The 14112-nt window shown below is 45.1% G+C and overlaps 1 protein-coding gene across 4 annotated transcripts in view; it reads right to left on the bottom strand.

Moving 5' to 3' along the window:
* The window catches only part of ALOX5 (arachidonate 5-lipoxygenase), a 47699-nt gene that overhangs the window by 16794 nt on the left and 16793 nt on the right, over positions 1-14112 (bottom strand). For all 4 annotated transcript variants that reach the window (XM_069460376.1, XM_069460379.1, XM_069460377.1 and 1 more), the window contains exon 4: positions 3547-3669. In XM_069460376.1, the coding sequence (XP_069316477.1) occupies positions 3547-3669 (123 nt within the window). The remainder of the gene's footprint in view (positions 1-3546; positions 3670-14112) is intronic.

Below are 14112 nucleotides of genomic sequence, written 5' to 3'. Positions count from 1 at the left end.
TGCGGGCCGCAGCCTGGCCATGGTCTGAGGGGTTGTCCTTCTCCTGGGCCCGTGTGCGCAGAGTGGGCTGACGGGCACGGGTGGGCCATGCCTCCCCATCGGTCCAGGAGAGGGCTGGACCAGAGGCTCCCAGAGCCCTCCACGCCCTCTGGCACGTACTGGGGCTTGGACACAAGAATCCTGGATGGGGCAGGGAGTCCGCCCAGGCCTAGCGAGAGAGGGCAGCGGTCGGTGCAGGTCAGCACAGAGCATCGAGGGCCTGGCCTAAAATCCTGGCCCCGTCACCTCCCAGCCATGTAGCGCTGGGCAAGTCCCTTAACCTCACTGTTTCTCAGTGACCTCATCTGTGAAATGGGCATATGAAGGCCCCTGCCTCATAGGGCTGACACAATGTACGAGTATACAAAGCACTGGCATGTAAAAATAGTAAAATGTGTTAGCAACTACTACAGTGATTATCACTTCCTGTTAATACTGAAGTGTGCAGCCTGGGCCACGGTGTTATGCGGGGCCAGAGGCCCGTTCGCATCCGGTCTGCAGCACAGCACTTTGCTCCCTCAGTGTAGTTCACTCGGCCCCCTTTCTTCGCTTCACACCCATTCATGAAAGTGCCTCTGCCTTTTCTTCCTCTCCTGTCTGCCCCCTGGAAAGTGCTCTCACCCTGGGCTCCAGGGACTTCTGAGGGGCTGCATCTGAAAGGCCCTGGTCAGCCTGACCACCCCCGGCCCTGATCTCTCTGAAGCATCTGACAGTTGACCTGTCCTTTCTGGACATTCTCTCAACTCAGAGCTCCCCAGGCCTTGCCCCTGCTTCAAGCCCCCATGGCCCTGGCTGCCCAGGTACAGGCCAGGCTCCTTGTGCACCTCCCCACCTCGGCAGCTGCAGCCCCACTTCTCTACACAGGTCCCCACATGGGTCCTCCTGGATCACTGGGGTTCTCACTGCCATGTTGCCCAGAATGCTCTCCTCTCCACTCCTCCATTCAGCATGGTGAACTCCTATACATTCTTCAAGACCCCACTTGGTCATCTTCTCTCCTGGAAGGCTTTTTCCTGATGCTCTTCCCCTAGAGTCACTCCCTTCCTGCCTGAAGTTTCCCCAGGACTCCTTTCCTAAGGAGTATCTGCCACTTGCTATCATGATGAGCTGTCCTTGGCTTGGTCCCCATGAGATTGTGAACTTCTTGGAGCTGGGACAAAGGGGCCACTTTCGATTCATCTCTGTCCCTTATGCCTCAAGAACTCAATAAGCCTTTGTCAAAGGAAGGACGCCTCCTCCCGTGGGAGTGTGGGAAGCCCAGAGTAGACAGCAAACAGGCTGACCGTGCCGTGAAGGCAGCTCCCCTGCCGGAAGGCTTCATTATGTGAGCTCAGGAAAGAAGGTCCTACCAGGCACCCAGAGTCCAGACACTAGTGGGAACTCGCCCACTGCGCGCCAGGCATCGCCACAGGGCATTGCCTGCCCGCATTCCTTTAAATCTCACAACAATTCTACGAGGTACGCATCATCATCCTCATTTTATAGAAAGAAAACTGCAAGTTGGAAAAGTTAAATAACTCTCCCAAGATGGCGCAACTTGAGTCTTAATTCAAACCCCAGCTGGCCAGGCTCTAAGGAAGGCAACCTTTTGTTTTTAAAGGGTAATTAGAGATGAGGGTGTGACGAAGGAGAAGTGGTCCTGGAGGGCCTGACCCCGTTACCAGTGGGAGAAGACCAATGCTGTCTTTAAGGAGAACTTTCTCTGTGTCACCGGGGCTGACAGATGGGGTCCCATTTTAATCTCACAACATCTTGAGTGGGAGCTGTAGTCTCATATTTCAGATAAGGACACCAAGGCTCAGGGAAGTTAGACAGTTTGCCTGGGGTCACCCCCACTGGCCCAGGGCTGCTCCCATGTGCCTCTCATCCCCGGGCAGGTCCGTGTGAGCCGCCTCCCTGCTTTCACTCCTCCACCCATCTCTCCATCCATCCACCGTCCATCATCCGCCCATCCACCTATCCCGTATCCCTCAACCATTCATCTGTCCCTCCCTTTCTTCCTCCCTCCCTTCATCCATCCACTCACCATCTGTCCATCCCTCAACCCACCCATCCCTCCATCCCTCTCTCCCTCCCTCCACTGTTACTGAGCCCAGGGAGCACTTTTCCCTGGAGTAGTAGCGCCTCTCTGATGTCGCTGCCTCTCCATCCTTATCATTCTCTCTCCAAACTGCTCCTTTCACAGGGGCCTCCATCCTGCTTGTCCCATCCTAGTCTGGGGTCCGCCCTACGAAAGCCACATGGCTTTGCTCAGCATCACTAATCCCGGCGTGGGGGTGGGGGGGATGCAAAGTCAGACATAAGTCGCTGTGATTAATTGTGTCCAGGGAGCAAGATGTCCAGCAGCAACGTGCTGCTATGTTACTAATCCAGATGTTTGATTTTAATTTTTTTCCTAGTTGATCCAAATTATAGCAGGGGAAAAATGCCCCAGCTTTGGACCCAAACAGACCTGGAGTCATATCCTGGTTTTGTCAATTTCTGCCTAAATGATTTCAGGCAGATTCCTTGACTTTGACCCACTGGAGCCTCAGTTTCCTCACCTAGAAATGGTCAAGAATATTATTCAACTCCCAGGACTGTTGTGAAGCTTAAAATAGATGACTGTACCTAGAAAGCACCCACGCCAAACAGGCTGCCTGGGTTAGTGGTTCTCAGCGCCGTCCGCCTGCGGGATTGCAGACCCTCGGCCTGCGTCCTGCCCTCAGAGACGCTCACGGGTGTGGCGCTGATGGGCACAGCGAGGTGCCGATGCTCCTCAGGCCCTCTGAGGTTCAGGCAGGACTCAGAACCGTGGATTCAGGGTTTTCCACACTTGCATGATTAAAAGCATCCCCTAAAGTGACAGCGTGCAGATCGGAAGGCCCTCTGCTAGCCCTGGGGAAAGGCTGGGGGACCCACGTTTTTAACAATCAGCCGGGGGGTCTCCTATTGGCAAACTTGTAAAAGACTCTGTAATAATTCCATTGCGGACAAAGGAGCACAGTGGAAATTTCTGCTATTTATTAGCAGGGGCCCCTGTGCGAGGTCTTTGGCCTCCTTTCCTCAGGCTCCTCAACTGAAAAGTGGGGACAGTAGCTGGGCCTGCCCCCGGGGTTGCTGTGACAGAGGAACAGGGGACGCATGTTCTGGGATCATTGCCGGCATCTGGCCATTGTTCCCGCGGAGCCTGCCCTGTAGGTGGCGGCCTGGACACAATCTGCCCTCGAGGTGCCCATAGAGGGGCTGAGATGTGGTGGGAGCAAGGCCTTCCAACCACAGACCCCTGCTCTGGGCTGGGAACACAGCCGTGCCTGACGCTGGAGTCCTCCCTGTAGTGACCTTGTTCAGACACAGGCTCCCCTGTGGTCGTGCACCAAGGATCCACTCTGCAGCCAAGACACACTCAAGCGTGTTTGGGAAACTGGGCTGCTCCTCTGCCCAAGGCCCCGCTAGGAAAGGAGGGAGGGTCCCACTCCCAGCCCGGCACTGGGAGTGCCCAGTGTCCTTAAGCTCTTGTAAACTCACGCTTTGGAGTAGTTCAGGACAAAGTCCACTCCTTTCTCACTGTCAAACTGGATATCACGGGGTAAATCCTTGTGGCATTTGGCGTCAATACTCAGTGGGAAGCCAGGGTTCCACTCCATCCACCTGAGTGGGAGGAAGGAGAAGAAAACTGCATTAAATGCACAGGCTGGCCGCTCAGGTGAAGGCTGTCCACACTGTCTGACGACGGTGCATGGCAAGGACCCCTGGGCAAAGACCCTTGGGCTGATGAGTAGAAGGTCAACATATCACAGGCTGACCCTGTGTCCAGTGAGGTACTGGGACCCCTTCTCAGGTCTGGTGGCAGCCAGCTTTGCTGTGCCTGGAGCGTTACAGTGGGAGACCTGAGCCCGGGCTTGCTGCCAAGGGTTAGCAGATGATGGAGGTGTGCACCCGTGCATAAGAAGTTCAGAGGGAGCCTCAGGAGAGCGCACTTACAACGCTGTAATTAAGATGAAGGAATAAAAGCCAATGGTAGCAAAAATGAAGAACAAGTGACTTCCTACTGCAGCCCGGGTAAGACGGAGGTCACTGGTGACGTTTCCCACGGCACAAGACCTCCCTCAGCGGAAACCATCCCCTGTTGCCAGCAAGCTGACTGGCTGATTAAAAGAGCTAAACCACATGAATCTTCTAATTCCCATTATTCCCATTATTTTTCCTTAATATGTTACTTATCCTCTTTTTATTTACTTTCATTCACTAAGTCATTTGAGACTGACAGCGTTGCAGGTAGCTGTAGTGCGTGCTGCTACCGTAAGGGAAAGAAATGTGTAGAGTTTTTGATTAGTTTAACAGTGCACTGATGAAAAGGACATGCTGGAAAACATAAGTAATCTACTTGAAAATAATTGTGTGTATTACCTAAGTGTAGGGCTGGTTCCAACAAGTAACAAGCAACTTTTACAATTATAATGTTTTGGCTTTCATTACTTCCTCTTAATTATAGCTTTGTATGTTGCTCATATTTAATATAATTTCTATTGTATTAATCTCATCTGTACTTTCCTTTTGGGTTTTGTAAAACAATGAGATATCACTTAACTCCAGTGAGAATGACCTTTATCAAAAAGTACCAAAACAATACATGTTGGCATGGATGCGGAGAGACAGGAACACTCATACACTGCTGGTGGGACTGCAAACTAGTGCAACCTCTGTGGAAAGCATTATGGAGATACCTTAAACAGATTCAAGAAGACCTACCATTCGATCCAGCAATCCCATTATTGGGCATCTACCCAGAAGAACAAAAGTCATTCTATAAAAAAGACACCTGTACCCCAATGTTTATAGCAGCACAATTCACAATTGCAAAGATGTGGAAACAACCCAAATGCCCATCAATTCATGAATGGATTAACAAAATGTGGTATATGTATACCATGGAATATTATTCAGCTATAAGAAATAACGGCGATATGGCATCTCTTTGGTTCTCCTGGAGAGAGCTGGAACCCATTCTATTAAGTGATGTATCCCGAGAATGGAAAATAAGCACCACATGTACTTACCAGCAAACTGGTTTCCCTGAGTGCTCATTTGGGAATAACACCAATTGGGTATCGGACAGAGGTCGGGGCTGGGTGGAGGGGATGGGTGTATACCTACTTGATGAGTGCGATGCGCACTGCCTGGGGAATGGACACTCTTGAAGTTCTGACTGGGGGGAATGGGGTGGGGGGAGGGGATGGGTGCACACCTACATGATGAGTGCGATGTGCACTGTCTAGGGAATGGACACACTTGAAGCTCAGATTCAGGGGGATGGGGGGGCATGGGAAATATATATAACCTGAACTTTTGTATCCCCATAATGAGCTGAAATAAAAAAAAAAAAAAAAGAAGTTTAAGACCACAAGTTGGAAGAAGGTCATATATTTCAAATACAAATAGATGGGACTCTGAAAGATTTGTAGGTCTGTGCTCAAGTCTTGAATGGCCTTAAACCTGTTTCCGCTTTAACAGCAGAATTTTGCTAGGCAGTATTTGCCCATTCTGGTGTCACTTATGTGACTCTAGTGCTGGACAGCTCCAGGAGAAGCTAGCATCCTCGTTCAGTCCCGTAGTTTCAGAACACCTTTTGTTGTTGAAGATGTGAACGAAGTGTGTATGTGCATTGACTGTTGAATTCACTTTTGTGCCATTTTTGTAAATACAATAGCTTTGTACAACCTCTCAAAAAAAGAGAAAAATCTTATGAAGATGCAATTAATGCAATTAGAATGTAAGAAAACTTCCTGCAACCACAGAACATGATTTCTGATTTAAGAATTCAATAGAGAAATGGAGAAAGAAAATAGTTACTATTAGATCTGATTGATCTCCTTAGTTAAAAGAAAAACTTTAGACAAATTAAATTTAACAGAGCTTAACTGAGCAAAGAACAATTTGAGAATCGGGCAGCCCCTCAACCAGAAGAGGTTCAGAGCGACCCAGGCGCTGCCACGTGGTTGGAAAGCATTTCTGGGCAGAAAAGGAGAGTGGGGGACAGAAGTGGACGCGAGGTACAGACACGGCCAGCGGGACCAGCTCGGCGTCTGCCTTACATGGACACGGTTTGGACAGCTGGCTGCCCCTGCCTGGCTGAAACTCCGTGATTGGCGTTGCCATGAGAGTAGGCACAGCCTGTTTACATAGCCTGTTAGGTTACAGTTCGTTGTGTGTGGAGAGACCTGTAGGCCAAACTTAAAATCTGTAAGGAGGCAGCTTTAGGCTAAACTTGATTTAACACCTGAGAGACAAAATTTGATCATTCAATAACTAATTTTGGAGCACCTACTATGTGCCAGGAAGTGCTCTGCGAGAAATAGAAGAAAACGTTACACAAATACAGGGCAAAAGCACAGAGACACTGAAGCCATGAATGAACCTGTGAGAGACACGAAAGCCAGAGATGGAAGATCTGATACGAAAGAGTCAGAGTTCTAAAGGGAGAGAGATGAATATAAGGAGAAGTGAAAAGAAATGAACAAAAGAAAAACGTCCTTAAGCTACAAAAGATTTCAAATTCCTGAGTAAGTCCTAGGTAGGGAAGAAATGGGAAAAAAGACACACCTAGATATGTATTAATTAAATTTTAAAATGTCCAAGAGAGAGGAGAGTAACAGAGAAGAAAGAGAAAGAAGAAAGAGAGAGGGAGGAAGGGAAGGAGAGAGAGACTCAGAAAAGAAAATTGATCAAACTATCACTAAATTTTTCATTTGTCCTACAAATGACAAAATGACAAAAATATAAGGGAAGTATTTGTGTAACATTGCGGTGGGGAGGACTTTCTTAAGCAAAGCAGGAAATGCAAAGGTTACAAAGGAAAAACAATACCTACAGTTAAGAAACCAAAGAACTAGAATCTCTGGTGGCAAAAGCAACAGAAGATGAATGATAAATGCTGCACATGTAACAAAAGGACACGATCCTGATATAGAAAGTACTCCTGTAGACTGATGATTAGAGGAGCCTGCAGAAAAATAAAGCATATAAATAGGCGATTCACAAAGGCAATGCAGTGCTGCTTAACTAACTCACCAGCAGCCAGGGCAATGCAGATTCAAACCATCATGGGGTCTTGGGGGCTTTAGATTGCCAAACATTTGTAAGATCAAGCTTATCAGATATTGGCAAAAGTATAGGTAAAAGTATCTTTTCATATACAATCGGTGGGACTGAAAATTATCATACAATTTTGTAAAAGGATTTTCCTCAGTATTTCTTAAAAGGAAAAATGCTGATTTGGTCCAGCAATCCGAGTTCTGGGAATGGATCTGCCAGTAGTTAGAGCAGCACAGTGTCACGATGTTTGTGCGAGGTTGCTTGGGGCAGCACCGCTGGGACAGCAGTGCCCCAGACAAACAAGCAAACACACACGGCAGACAGGGCACTGGCTGAGGAAGCGACGGTACGTCCACAGAAAGCAAGACACGCAGCAATTTAAGAGGAAAACATGAGATACTGTTTTATACACTTGAGATTAACAGGAATGAAAATGTCTCAAGATGGGAAGAGTGTTGACGGTGGGGGAAACAGCGACTCTCAGAAACAGCTTCTGGGGTGTAAACTGGCAGAACCCCTTTGGGAAACAATCAGCAATGTACAGAAAACTTACAGATGAATGTGGTCTGCAACCCCTGCAAGTCTATTCTAGGAATATTCCCTAGAGAAACTCTCCTATGAGAGCACGGAGGGACGTGTGAGGAAGCTCACTGCGGCTTGGTTCGTCACAGCTAGAAATTCAAGCCAGCCCGCACGCCCTCTGCAGGAGAGTGCACGAGCATGGTGGGTTATTCAGACAACAGTGTGCTATGCAGAAGTTAAATGCACAAATCACATCTATCTGTGTCAACTGGATGCTCTTTAGAACATAATGATGAGTGAAAAATGCAAGTCACAGAAGGATCAGATTCAACGATGTCTATTAAAAGACACAAACTCTACCACATATTGCTGTGTGTGTGTGTGCCTGCGACACACACAGACAGATGCAATCACGGTAAGAGAGCGGGGCCAGAGGGCTTAGGACCTGGGTCGGCTTCTCCATCTACCTGCGTGGCTGGATGCACTGGCTTTCTGACATGGGACTGTTCTTAGTTGTTGCTTTACTTCCAACCTCTGATCTGGAAGCCTGAGGAGTCATGTGAAAGAGGAACTCTAAGATTGTGCAGACAGTGCAAAGTTCAGTGCGTTCTAAACGGAAATAGAGGAGCAGGTCTGAAAAAGACAGAGGAGCAGAAAGAGGAAGAAAAAATGATGATTAGATCTAAGAAAGGGACAAAATATCTTAGCAGGAAGCCCTCTGCTCCTCTCCACAAGTCCTAGATTGTGATGACATTAAATAGCTCCCACAGAATTGGGCTAGTTTGTGTCCTGTTAGGTGAATGGACAGCAAGTCCAATCAGGTCCCCACTAATTCATACTAAGGTGTTAATGGCTGATAACAAATTAAGTTAATTTTACAGGCACTTTATCTTAACCCAGTTCCACAGGCCAGAAGTACTAAGAGAACTGGCTGTAGAAGCTTTGCCACATGTAGCTGAAGTGGGGAGAAAAGCTGAGAAAGAAGCATAAAAACCACAACCCTTTGGGATGGGAGGCAGAGATCCAGGACAATGTTACCTACACAGTACCAAGCATGAAGTCTCAAAACACCTCATTTGGTGCCTGAGCTGAGAGGCTTGCACACAAATACTCTAAAACAAATTGCAAATTCATAATCCTTAGCATCACCTACAGTATAATCAGATTACTCTCCCACACCTGACACTAAAGACAAAAAAGTTTTATTTTTAACTTTTTTATTGTGAAATGGAATATATATGTATGTGCATATGCACACATACGCTTATGCATGCAGAAAAATGCATAAAACACCTGTATAATCTCCACCCAGGTTAAAAATCAGAATGTTGCCAGTACCCTCAACCCTCACCTTTCTCGATCAACCCCCCAGTCCCCAGATCCCAGTAATCACCATCCTTCCTTTCATGATAATTATTTCCTGGTTATTGTTTGTAGTTCCACTACTATATGGCTCTCCAAACGATGTAATTCCAAACTTTATGCATTAGCCAGATACGTTGTTTCTGGCTCCTTTCCTTCAACACTGTATCTGTGAGGTTTGTCCATGTTATTCTGTCATTGGTTTTCCTTGCTGTGTAGAATCACGACAATTTATTTATGTATTCTACTGTTGTTGGACATTGAGTTGTTTCCATTTTTTGGTGATCATGAATAATGCTGTTGTGGACATCAAGGTGCACATGCCCAGGAATAGAATTTTCGGGTCATAGATATAATGTAGTTTGAAATTTACTAGATATTGCAAAATTGTTTTCCACACAGGTTGTATCAATTTATGTTCCTGCCAGCAGTATGTGAGTGTGCCCACCCCTCTACATCTCCAATGCTCGAGTATTGTCACATTAAGTTTTGCCCATCTGGGGGGGGCGTGTGTGTGTGTGTGTGTGTGTGTGTGTGTAGGTAGTAAGAGTAGCTCATTGTTATCTTACTTCTGATTTCCTGATTCCTACTAAATATGAGCACCTTTTGTATACTTGCTGCTCATATTTTGCACAACTGCTTGAACCTCCTGCCCATTTTCTACTGAATTGACAGTCCCCGCCTTGCAGATCTGCAGGGCTCCTTTACACCCTAGGAGTGACGATCCTTGTCAATCACGCCATGACCTTACTCTCTCCTGGTGCCTCTGAGTGAACAGAGGCTCTTCATTTCGAGGTAGGTGAACTTCCCACTCCTTTATGGTTAATGTGTTTTGAGTCCAGTCTCTTCTTCTCCTTCTCCCTCGTCCTCCCCTCACCCACCCACTTCTGGACGATCCAGCAGCCGGAGCACTGCCTCTGAGCAGGGCCCTCTGTAACGCATCAAGTGTCCACGTGTGTGTGGCTGTTTCTCGTTTCTTTATTCTGTTTCATGGAAATGTTTTTGTTGGAAAGGGGGACGGACCTCCAGATGGTTTGAGGCTGGGGTGGTCGTGTTCCCCACAGGAGATTTCTCACCCCTTGATAGCAGTGGGGCCCTGAGCAGCGGATGAAGGAGAAGACGCCAGGAGATGAGAGATGCTTTCACAAATTATTAACAGAAAAGTTAAAAAAGAAAATATACTGCTCAGCTATGACAAGTATTTCATGAAATGAAGACCCATACATGGCTTGTGAAAACTGGTTAAAGATTTTTGAGGAGAAATTTGTCAATGTATACTAATACTTTTACCAGTAATTTCATATCTGGGCATTTATCCTAGGGGAAAAATAATGCACAAAAAGATTCATATACAAGGTTTTTCACATTGTTTATAAGAATAAAAAAAGTTAGAAACCTTTTAAATGTCCAGTCGGGCTGAGTGTTTAAGTAAATTATGGTACATCTGTGCAATGGAATCGTATATAAAAACTAAAATAATGTTTATGATGAGATTTTAAAAATATGGAGAAATAATTCTGCTATAAGGCCAAGGGTAAAAAGGAGGACACAAGATCACATGTACAGAACAATCCCTAATAAAAAAGTAAGAAAAAGTGAAAACACCTAAAAGTGAAGTATAGGTATTTTTCTGCTTTTACATTATTCCCTTTCTTTTGCTTTACTGGTTATAAAAAAAAAAAAAAAAAACCTTAGATGTACTACACATTCCTCGTGCCAGGTTAAACTATTGAGGGACAATTGTGGCTTCCAAAGGCCCCGCCGCAGCCCAGGTAACTACACTGCCTGGGTAGAATGATTCCTTCTGCCCCTTCCCTTGGGAGGAGTCACAGACTCAAATGCTTCCAGGGGCCAAGGTAGGAAATGACATGCAAGGCACGTGTGACCTGGAAGCCTGGGGAATAACCCTCCTCACTCAAAGCTCCCAGTGACCCATCGAGCACATTTGGAGGCTGGAGACAGCCCACAGCCACCTGGTTCCAGAGTAGCACTCTATGCAACATGTGCTATTATTATTTTTCAAACTGCTTTATTGAGATATAACTTACATACCATAAAATTCACCCCTTAAAAGTATGCTACTGAAAGTTTTTTAATTTACAGAGTTGAGCAATCATCACTATACTCTAATTTTGGAATATTCTCACCTCAGAAACAAACCTGTACCCATTGACACTCCCCTTGCCCATCTCCAACTCCTAGTGCTAAGGCAACCACTAATCTACCAATCTGTCTCTCTAGGATTGCTTATATAGACAGGATAATACAATATATGGTCTTTTGTAAATTACTTTTTCATTTAGCATAATGTTTTTGAGGTTCACTCATGGCTTGGCATGTATCTGTAGTTCATTACTTTTTAATGAATAATACAAATAATATTCCATTGTATGGATACATCACATTTTGTTTATCTGTTCATCAGTTAATGGAATTTAGGTTGTTTCCACTTTTATGCTATGATGAATAATGTTGCTGTAAATATTTGTGTACAAGCTTTTTGTGTGGACATGTGGTTTCACTACTCTTGGGCAGATATCTGTCAGTAGAACTGCTGAGGCATATGGTAATTCTGTTTAAGATTTTGAGGAATTGCTGAACTGTTTTCCAAAACAGCTGCATCATTTTACATTCCACTAGCAATGTATGAGGATGCCAATTTGTCCACATTCCTGGCAGCTCTTGTTATTATCTGTCTTTTTGGTTTTAGCCATTCTATTGAGTGCAAAGTGGTTATTTTGTGGTTCTGATTTGCATTTTCCTGATGACTGATAATGCTGAACATCTTTTCCTGTGCTTACTGGCCACTCATAAATTTTCTCTGGAGAACTAGCCTTTGCTAATTTTTAAATTGAGATATTTGTACAGTATCTTTTAATTAAGTTGTCAGAGTTCTTTATATATTCTGGATACAAGTCCCTTATCAGATATATGAGGTCTACCTGGAAAGTATCCAGCCATGTAATAGGAAGAATACGGACATTATTAAAGATGATACAAGATACAAGAAACATTGTACATAGGACAATGATGCCTCAGTCCACTTCAAAGTAGGCACCTTGGGACCTCACACAGTCCTCCCACCATCTCTTAACCTAACCTGTTCACGTTCAACATTCTCAGGTGTTCTGCTTGTTGCAGGCCTTCCAGAACGTGGGTCGCTTTCAACAGATTCTCCACCATCTTTGAAGCATTTGTGCCACACCTTTATTCGTACTGCACTCATGGCATCGTCCCCAAAGGCCTTCTGAATCACCCAAATAGTTTCCACTGTGGAATGTTCAAGCTTAAGACAAAATTTCACGCAGACTCATTGCCCTACTTGCTCAGTCATTTTGAATGCGACATCCACACAGTGCACACGCTCACTCCACAGCGTCTACGCCCCACTGACCAGTACAGCGAAAGCATCACTGTTCACGCACGGGCATCCCAGTCCGCTCTCCTTGGCTGCCAGGTTGCACTGATGTTGCACAAGCCGTTCTCATCATAATAACAACGGCTGGAGACTTTCCAGACAGACCTCACATGATTTACAGATATTTTCTCCATTCTGTAGGTTGCCTTTTCACTTGCTTGATGGTGTCCTTGGAAGCACAGAAGTTTTTAACTTCGATGAAGTTCAATTTCACTGCTTTTCTTTTGCTGCTTGTACTTCTGGTGTCATAGCTAAGAGGCTTTGCCGAGCCCAAGATTATGAAGACTTATTCATACGTTTTCTTCTAAGAATTTTAGAGTGTTAGCTCTTATATTTAGGTCTATGATCCATTTTGAATTTTTAAATTTCTATGATGGCTTTATTGAAATATAATTCACATCCAATAAAACTCACCCATTTAAAGTGTGCAATTCAAAGCTTTTTAGTACTTTCACAGATACTTGCAACCATCACCACAACTTTAGAACATTTTCATTACCCCAAAAAAGAACCCCATGTCTTGTAGCTATCACTCCAATTACAGCTTCCCCACCCCCACCTTTGCTCCTAGGCAACTAATAATCTACTTTCTGTTTTTACAGATTTTCCTATTCTGGAAATTTTATATAAAAGGAATCGTACAATATTTGACCTTTTGTGACTGGTTTCTTTCACTTAGTATAATGCTTTCAAGGTTCACCCATGTTGTAGCATGTATCAATAGTTCATTTCTTTTTTATGGCCAAATTACATAGATACACATTTTATCCACTTATTCATTAATGGATATCTGGGTATACACCTTTGGATAATTATGGATAATGCTGCTATAATCATGCATGTACAAGTTTTTGTGTGGATGTATGTTTTCATTTCTCCTGGGTATATGCCTAGGAGTGGGATTGCTGGCTCATATTGTAACTCTGTGTTTAATAGTTAAACTACCAGGCTGTTTTATGAAGCAGCTGCACCATTTTTACATTTCCACCAGTAGCGTATGAGGGTTTTGATTTTTTCACATCCTTGTCAACACTTGTTATCACCCGACTTTTTGATTCTAGCCATCCTAGTGGGTATGCAGTGGTATCTTATTGTGTTGATTTGCATTTCCCAAGTGACTAATGTATCAAGCATCTTTTCATGTGCTTGTTGGCCATTTGTATATCCTCCTTGGAGAAAGGTCTATTCAGATTCTTGCCCATTTTTTTTTTTTTTGAGACAGAGTCTCACTCTGTTGCCCAGGCTAGAGTGAGTGCCGTGGCATCAGCCTAGCTCACAGCAACCTCAAACTCCTGGGCTCAAGCAATCCTCCTGTCTCAGCCTCCCGAGTAGCTGGGACTACAGGCATGCGCCACCATGCCCGCCTAATTTTTTCAATATATTTTTAATTGTCCATATAATTTCTTTCTATTTTTGGCTGAGACAGGGTGTCGCTCTTGCTCAGGCTGGTCTCAAACTCCTGAGCTCAAACACTCTGCCCGCCTCAGCCTCCCAGAGTGCTAGGATTATAGGCGTGAGCCACCGCACCCAGCCCCTTGCCCATTTTTTTAATTGGGCAGTTTGCCTTTTATTATTGAGTTGTTAGAGTTCTTTATTAATTCTGGATGGAAGTCCTTTATCAAATATATGACTTGCTAGTATTTTCTCTCATTCTGTGGGCTGTTTTTTTACTTTCTTGATGGCATCCTTTGAAACAT

Source organism: Eulemur rufifrons, chromosome 28, assembly GCF_041146395.1.
Source record: "Eulemur rufifrons isolate Redbay chromosome 28, OSU_ERuf_1, whole genome shotgun sequence".
NCBI lineage: Eukaryota > Metazoa > Chordata > Mammalia > Primates > Lemuridae > Eulemur > Eulemur rufifrons.
This window is presented reverse-complemented; position numbering and strand designations above follow the sequence as displayed.